This window comes from Galeopterus variegatus, unplaced genomic scaffold, assembly GCF_000696425.1.
Source record: "Galeopterus variegatus unplaced genomic scaffold, G_variegatus-3.0.2 Scaffold445, whole genome shotgun sequence".
Taxonomy (NCBI): domain Eukaryota; kingdom Metazoa; phylum Chordata; class Mammalia; order Dermoptera; family Cynocephalidae; genus Galeopterus; species Galeopterus variegatus.
This window is the reverse complement of record NW_007726556.1, coordinates 687,767-696,840: the sequence shown is the minus strand read 5'-3', so window position 1 is coordinate 696,840 and position 9,074 is coordinate 687,767. Positions and strand designations below refer to the sequence as shown.

Here is a 9,074-nt window from a genome sequence, read left to right as displayed (position 1 = left end):
AGCCAGTGAGCGGGAACCGGTCTGTATGTGGGATCCGAACCCTCGGGCGGGAGCGCCGGCGCGCTTCCCAAGCGGCGCACTTATCCAGTGCGCCACCGGGCCGGCCCCAAAAGGATCAGTGATTTTAAAATAAAAAGTAAATTTTAGTTAAACCTTAAACCTCAAGATTGCCTCAGAAAGAAATTAACTCCTTTTTGACACACACACACACACGCACGCACGCACGCACGCACACACACACAGGGATACAGAGGACGTACTCTGCTTTGAAGAGGGAAAGATCCTAGTTCTTTTAAACCCACTGTGGACTACAATAGAAACTCACTGTAACCTTAACTCTTCTGTGGCATTAAGGGTTTAGCCTAGTCTGAGCTGAAGTTGGCCGTGTTCACAGTGAATTAATGGAACTGAGCTGGATATTTTTTTTTTTTTTGTCTTTCGTGACTGGTAAGGGGAGCGCAACCCTTGGTGTGGTGTCGCCCACACCGCGCTCAGCCAGTGAGCACACCGGCCATTCCTATATAGGATCCAAACCCACAGCAGGAGTGTCGCTGCGCTCCCAGCGCCGCACTCTCCTGAGTGCGCCACGGGCTCAGCCCTGAGCTGAATATTTGAGACAGGTTACGAATGTGACAAGGAAGAAAGTTTCCTTTATGCCAAGAGATCAACTTCCCCAGCCTCTCCCCATCCCTGGAGATGCTCTGGAAGAGCTCAAAGCTCCTTGTTTCATCCTTCCCTGATCTCTGTTTCAGGACTGCAGGCAGCTCCCTTGAGGAACCACACCTCATTTTCTCAGCCTTACCCTTCCTCAGCTCACTTTTGAGGAATGGTGCCTGAAACTTGAGGTGGACGGGGCTGGACTGACACTGAACACCAGCTGAACCCAGCCCCTCCACCACAGACCTTGAGCACATGCTTGTGGCTGGCAGGAGACCCTGATTTCCCTGCAGGGCCCAGGATACTATGGATAAGTTGCAACTACTACCATCCCATAATACACAGGTACTTTGGATAGGAATTGGATGGGAGTAGGGATGGAGGGATAGGTACAAGCCCCAAGTGACCCTGGTATCATCCTTGGGATGATAACTGAAAGGTAGGACATTTAAATCAACTCATTTTTTAATGCCAAGGTGACTATTACTGACCATTCCCTCCTTTATTTCTTGCCAATAATTAGCAGTGTTACTGTGATCGCTACCACTGTGCCTTGTTTGGAGAAGTCATCAAATGTTTATTTCTATTCCCATTGACTCTACTGAAATTGAGGCTGTCTTTGTAGCTGCCCTTCCTGTCTTGTTTTGCCCTTTCCAATCAGTCCTGTGTCATCACGACCATCAATATCATCACTTTCCTGAAAAATAACAGCTGCCACTTATTTTAACACCGTGCCAGGCAGTAGGCTAAGTGTTTTGCCATGTATTATCCTCAGAATTAATCCTCAAAATAATTGACATTGGTTGTGTCATTAACCCTGTTTTACAAATGAGGAAAATAAAGAGACATGGTTAAGTGATTAAATTAAGCTCACCTAACAAAGTATGGCATTTTAACACCCATATCACATATTTTTCTAGAACACTTTTTTTTTTTTTTAAGGATGACCGGTAAGGGGATCTTAACCCTTGACTTGGTGTTGTCAGCACCACGCTCACCCAGTGAGCTAACCGGCCATCCCTATATGGGATCCGAACCCGTGGCCTTGGTGTTATCAGCACCACACTCTCCCGAGTGAGCCATGGGCTGGCCCTAGAACACTTTTTCTAGAACCCTGTTGTCACTCCATTGCTCAAAAACTTTCAAAGGTTGCCATTGCCTAAGGGGATAAAGTTCACATTTTCAGCTTCTTAGCTATGAGGGCTCATTTCCAATCTTCACTGCTACAGTTTGTCTCCCATTTTTCTTCTTGGTGAGACGGCTGTTAAGAGTCAGGAAACCTAAACTCTAGCCCTGGTACACCACTCAGGAGCGTCTTCCACTGAGAGCGTAAAATCTGAACAAAAGCAATTTGGTCATCTCAGCAGTTGGGCCTGAGCACTGATGGGCTATAAGTAAAAATAGTCCTTGACACAGTCTTTGAGTATTGACAAGTCTTAGAAGTGTACAGTGACATGTTTTATAGAATTTCTAATTCATTTTCAACCCATTATTTCTCTTTTGAGATGTTTGTAGTAGTGAAAAATTACAAAAACCTAAATGTGGGGCCGGCCCGGTGGCACACTGCTACAGTGCGCCGCTTGAGAGTGCGGCGGCGCTCCCGCCGAGGGTTTGGATCCCACATACAGACCGGTTCCCGCTCACTGGCTGAGCGAGGTGTGGGTGCGGCACCGAGGGTTGCGATCCATTGCCGGACAAGAAAAAAAGACAAAAAGGAGAAAAAAAAAAAAACCTAAATGTCCCATGGTAGATGATTAATTAGAAAAACTAAATAATAAGTCATTATTTGGAACATGCTAAATGCTTTTGGCCAAATTATTTTTTGTGATGAGGTTTAAATGATAATCTATATGAAAGTATCTTATAAACTGAAAGGTAGCATACAGCTGTTGGTTCATTTATTGTCATTTGTTATATATATATATATATATTTTTTCCTTTTTGTCTTTTTTCGTGTCAAGCAACGGATCGCAACCCTCAGTGTCGCGCCCGTACCGGACCGGGACCGGCAACGGGATCGCAACCCTCGGTGTTGCTCCCACACCTCGCTCAGCCAGGGAGTGCCGTTGTGCTCCCAAGTGGCGCACTGTATCAGTGCACCACCGGGCCGGCCCATCATTTGTTATATTTTTATGTTGGTTATAAAAATGTTTCAGGCTGTGTAAATAATTCCTCAAAAGTTCCCAAAATACTTTGAGCAAGATTGTATCACTGGAATTATATTTATAAGTTCTCAGAATGATTATTTTGAAACATCTTGGAAATGCATGAATATTTATTTTAAAAAACTTTCCAGTAATAAAAGTATTTTGTTTTGGGTTTTTTGGCAGCTGGCTGGTACGGGGTCCCAACCCTTAACCTTGGTGTTATGAGGCTGCGCTCTAACCAACTGAGCTAACCAGCCAGCCCTGAAAGTGTTTTATTTATTTATTTATTTATTTAGTTTGTTTTTTAAAAGTGTTGCGTTTATTGATAACTAGTAGGGCTCTTGTTTATGAAAGAAATAATCCAGAACTGAATGATTTGAATTTAAGATGGAAAAGTTCTCTGAGCTCACAGAACAATGTATGAAAAAGACCCTAACTAAGACACATTACAGTGGCATAGCAGCACATTGGGGATAAGAGGATATTCCACACATCTCCCAGAAAGCAAAAGCAGGTTACATGTAAAGGAACAAGAATCAGAATGACATCAGACTTTCTATAGTGGCAGTGTTGAATGCTAGAAAATAATGAAGTGCCTTCATAATTTTAAAAGAAAATTATTTCAAAAATTATTTCAAATTATTGAATTGAAAAGAATTCTCTAATTATCTCCCATGTACCCTTTATTATGAAGCTGCTTGAGGATATGCTCCAGAAAAATTAGGAAGCAAAGCAAGAAAGGAATAGGGGATCTAGAACTCAGGAGACAGTTTTACAAAGAATGAGAGATTTTCAGTCCAGATTAGAGAAGGGGAGAGTTCCAGGAGGAAATGCCTTCAAGAACAAATGGATTTAATAGAGTAAGATAGTAGGTTGAGCAATTTGAAGTCAATGTTTTTGTAGATCCAAAAAAAAAAGAAAAAGAAAAAAAAACCCAGCTGAATTGTGGTAACATGATATGCAGTGTTAACAATAGCTACATTTGTGGTACGTTTGTTAATTGCCAAACACAGTTTTGTGCACTGAACATGTATTGTCTCATTTACTCTTTCAAAACAGTCATGAGGGGGCCGGCCCAGTGGTGCACTCGGTAGAGTGCGGTGGTTGGGAGCGCAGTGGTGCTCCCGCTGAGGGTTCGGATCCCATATAGAGACTGGTCCGCTCACTGGTTGAGCGCGGTGCGGGCGTGACACCGAGGGTTGCGATCCCGTTGCCGGTCGCGGTATGGGCACGACACTGAGGGTTGCGATCCCGTTACTGGTCACAAAAAAGACAAAAAGGAAAAAGAAAAAACAGTCATGAGGTAGGTAATATTATTTTCTGTTTCAAGATTCAGAAAAACTGGGACAAAAGGAAGGTTAGGTTAGGTTTAGTTGCTCAATGTCACCTAGCACGTGTGAATGTTGAAGCTTCAATTTGAACCCAAGCAGTCTGATTTCAGACCATAGGCTCTTAACTACTCTGCTACATAGGCAGGAAATTGGAGGATACTTTTTTTGTGGAATCTGACCAGTCCAAGGGGGAAGACCTTCAGTACTGACAGCCAGGCTACTGTACAGTGAAGCCCACTGTGCACAAGCTCTACTTAACTCGCTTAGAACTGCCTATCAGCTCTTTCTGAAAGGAATTTAAAATATTTATATTGGTAGAGAAATGAGAGCATAATGTGTTGGTGAAACAAGAACAGAATACCATAAAAAGAAATATTCAGAGGACAAAGCTCTTAGAAATTAAGAGTATAATAGCAGAAATGAGAAACTCCGTAGGTAGATTGGAGGATGAAGTTGAGGCTTTCTAGAAATTAGAGCATGAAGGCAGGAGGTGGAAAGTAGGAAAGATAAGAAAATTAGAAGACCAGTCCAGGTGCTTCCGTGATTGATAAATAATAGGCATTTCCAAAGAGAACAGAGAAAATAGAAGGCAGAAAATCATCAGTGAAATAATTCAAGGACATTTTCCAGAACTGAAGGTTATGAGTTCTGAGATTGAAAGGGACTGCTGAGTGCCCAGCATGCACAATGGATGAAAACAGAGCTGCACTAGAGGACACTACTATAAAGTTTCAGAACACTGGGAACCAGGAGAAGATCTTGCAAGCTTCAAGGCAGGGAAAAAATAAGTGACATTCAAAAGCTACAGAACTGTGTTTTTTTTAAATAAGAAAATGCCACACAGCAAAAAAAAAAAAAAAATGTTTACTTTATTGGACAAACCAAATTGGTTCTCAGAAAATGACTGGTGCTAATGAAAAGTTATTCAGTATCTCCAAAACAAACCATCTGAATGCATATAACCAAGAGGAAATTCGGCCTGTGTTTCGTATTTATGTTGGACACCAGTTTTATAATCACTGACTTATGTGAAAACTGGTGCAGAAATTCTATAAACTCTTTGCTGTTTTTTTTTTTTTTGTCTTTTTCGTGACCAGTAAGGGGATCGCAACCCTTGGTGTGGTGTCGCCCGCACCGCGCTCAGCCAGTGAGTGCACCGGCCAGTCCTATATAGGATCCGAACCCACAGTGGGAGCGTCGCTGCGCTCCCAGCGCCGCACTCTCCCAAGTGCACCACGGGGCCGGCCCAACTCTTTGCTGTTTTTGATACCTGCTTTTTGTTTTGTTTTGTAAAAATGATAAACTTCAGAAAATGTCAGTTTTGAATAAAAAACAAAAACAAACAAAACACAAAGCCTCCAGAACTGGAGATGACTTTGTATTTCTCACTGTTAACACTAGAATTTAGAAGCAATGCCTTCAAAATTCTGAGAGAAGATGATTGTCTACATAGACGAGAGATAAACTATATCAGGAAGTCTGGGAGAGTGTAGCGAGGGGATGTGATAATCCTCATAGACAATAAAAGAAAGTCAGTGTGCACTATTTAAACAGCATTATAAGCACATAATGCAGGATTATGTAGAATCTACCAGAAGAAACACAAGGGTACTTCAAAAAGTGTGTGGAAAAATGAAATTAAAAGATAACATGAATCTTTCCATGAACTTTTCGAAGACCCTTTGTAGCTGAAAAACTTAAAAGTGGTTGCCTTTAGGAAGCTGGATGGAGGGGATGGTGAGTGGGATATGGTTGATGCTTTTGGTTGTCATTGTGGACCTTTTGTCGCCCTGTCATTTCTAAATCTGTATACGTTAATTATTAATTTTAAATAAAAATTTTAAGTCACATGTCTTGCATTACTTCATTAGGGTTATGGAAAGCTCAGGTGGAATATTGATATGAAAAAGGCTTGTAAATTATAAACTATTAGCACTTGCTCATGTGTCTGAGCAGGTTGGCTGTGGTTGGCTGGCCTAGGACGGCCACAGTCGCTATTGAGTGGTTGGCCGTCTATCAGCGGGAGCACCAGCTCTCTTCCACATGTTCTGCCATCCTCCAACAGGCTAGCCTGGACTTGTTTTCATGGCAAGGGCAGCAGTTCAAAGACAGCGGAAGGTTACAAAGCCTCTAAGGCCTAGCATAGAACTGGCACACTGTCACTTCTGCCACATTCTTTTGGCTGAAGCAAGTCACAATGAGTGTAGTAGTAAATTCCATCCCTTTATGGTAGGAGCTGCAAATTCACATTGAAAAGGGAAGGGTGGAGAAATGGAGCCATTTTTGCAGTTCATCTAGCATAGTCATTGAAGCCATTATTTTTATCCATTTGGTTGGAATGAGAACATGGATAGACATCAAAAGTCTATAACTGAACTTACTTTCTTTTTCCTTTGTAGATAAAAAGGGAGGTATCAGAGTTTCCCATTTAGATCAACAACTTCAAATTCTTACCATGGAAAATTCAGAGAAGACAGAAGTGGTTCTCCTTGCTTGTGGCTCCTTTAATCCTATCACCAACATGCACCTCAGGTTATTTGAGCTGGCCAAGGACTACATGAATGGAACAGGTAGGAACAGTTACCAAAAGCAACTAAAGACTAGAGAACCACTATAGCTAGGTCTGTTTCAGAATACACATTTGATCAAGTGGCCACAAACATGCTGTCCTCCTTCCTTGTAGGGACTTAGACAAGAAAGAGGGTGAGATGTGTTCAGGGAAGAATTGAGCATCTGGCTAATGGCTTACAGAATAAAAACAACAGATTTATATATTCAGAGTCAGTAGAAGGAAGAATAATGACTTTCCAGCCCTCAAAACTCTTGTTTTTTGGGCCGGCCCGGTGGCGCACTGGATAGTGCGCCGCTTGGGAAGCGCGGCGGCACTCCCGCCCGAGGGTTCGGATCCCACATACAGACCGGTTCCCACTCACTGGCTGAGCGAGGCACGGGAGCAGCGCCGAGGGTTGCAGTCCCGTTGCCGGTCCCTGGTCCGGTACGGGGGCAACACTGAGGGTTGCGATCCGTTGCCGGACACGGAAAAAAAAAAAAACTCTTGTTTTTTTGTTTCATAAAGAAACATAGGGGGGCCGGCCCGGTGGCGCACTGCTACAGTGCGCCGCTTGGGAGCGCAGCGGCGCTCCCGCCGAGGGTTCGGATCCCACATACAGACCGGTTCCCGCTCACTGGCTGAGCGAGGTGCGGCCGCAACACCAAGGGTTGTGATCTCGTTGCTGGTCCCGGTCCGGTCCGGGCGCGACACTGAGGGTTGCGATCCGTTGCCGGACACGAAAAAAGACAAAAAGGAAAAAAAGAAAAAAAGAAACATAGGGAAACAAAAAAAACCTTACCTTCATTGTTTTTATATAACTCTACTTCATCCAGGGATTCACTTACTTAACAGGTTTAATGTATTTGGGCATATAAATAAATATTGTTTCTTTTCCTCAGTCATCTTTGCATAGAGTAAGAGGGTGCAAAGAGTACAAGGGAGTCAGAACAGAGCAAGCATTTGCTGTTGGAGGTAAATCCACATCTAGCTCCACCGTAGCAGCAGTGTTCTGCTGATCTTCCTGACTTCATCTGTTCCCCCTCTTTCTCCAACTAGCTTTTCATCCACATTATTCCAGAATGGTTTTTCTAAAACAGAAATTTGATTCTGTCATCCCTATGCTTACACTGTCTAAGGAGTTTCCCATTATTTAACACAGTAAGCTCAAACCCTTACTTTAGCATACATGAGACCTTTAAAAGTTTTCATAAACAATGCATGAATAAAGGGTGGCCATAAGCTATACATAATATTATTTTACATATATTATACTACAATATCAATGTACTGTTTATTATATATATTCACCTGTGTGTCCATACTTTATGGTCACTGTGTATATGAGGGTACTTCAAAAAGTTCATGTTAAAAAACAACAAAAAAGAAAAGTTTGTGTAAAGATTTGTGTTATCTTTTTTTCCATTTTTTCACAAACTTTTTGAAGTACCCTTGTATGCTAATTCTAAAACACTATAAAAGACTAAATGTGTGTGTAAAAGAGAAAAAATATATATAAAGTAAAATGCTCACCTCTCATTCCCCTCTTTGAAAGCAACTCCTGATAACACTTTAAAATGTATCCATGTAGTCTTTTTTTTTTTTTTGTCTTTTTTTTTTTCGTGTCCGGCAACGGAGCGCAACCCTCAGTGTCACGCCCGTACCGGACCGGGACCGGCAACGGGATCGCAACCCTCAGTGTCGCGCCCGCACCTCGCTCAGCCAGTGAGCGGGAACCGGTCTGTATGTGGGATCCGAACCCTCGGCGGGAGCGCCACCGCGCTCCCAAGCGGCGCACTGTAGCAGTGCGCCACCGGGCCGGCCATGTAGTCTTTTTTCTATTAATTTACGTGCAAATATCTGTATACATATACAGATTTTTTGTTGTTACATAAATGATCATACTATGTGCTGATAGATGGGTGGATGGATGGATGATAAAATTCACTAATAATCCTGATAATCACAGAACTAAAATAAAAGATGGTATATATTTTGCCCATCACGTTGACAGAAATTTCTTTTTTTTTTTTTTTTTTCCTTTTTTGTCTTTTTTCGTGACCGGCAACGGATCGCAACCCTCAGTGTCGCGCCCGTACCAGACCGGGACCGGCAACAGGATCGCAACCCTCGGTGTTGCCCCCGCACCTCGCTCAGCCAGTGAGCGGCCGGTCCGTATGTGGGATCCGAACCCTCGGCGGGAGCGCTGCCGTGCTTCCCAAGCGGCGCACTGGAGCAGTGCGCCCCCCGGCCCGGCCCGGCCCAACAGAAATTTCTTGATAATGTCAAGTATCAGAGGTTAGGGAGAAATGGGCTCTTACGTACACGCCAGATGGACAATACAAATTGATTAAAGCTTTTTACAAGGTAATTTGGCAGTATCAATCAAAA

The 9,074-nt window shown here is 43.0% G+C and overlaps 1 protein-coding gene across 1 annotated transcript in view; it reads left to right on the top strand.

Moving 5' to 3' along the window:
* Positions 1-9,074, top strand: part of NMNAT1 (nicotinamide nucleotide adenylyltransferase 1) — a 28,495-nt gene that overhangs the window by 12,272 nt on the left and 7,149 nt on the right. The window contains exon 3 of the mRNA XM_008568823.1: positions 6,535-6,705. Within this exon, the coding sequence (XP_008567045.1) occupies positions 6,591-6,705 (115 nt within the window). The 5' untranslated portion in view covers positions 6,535-6,590. The remainder of the gene's footprint in view (positions 1-6,534; positions 6,706-9,074) is intronic.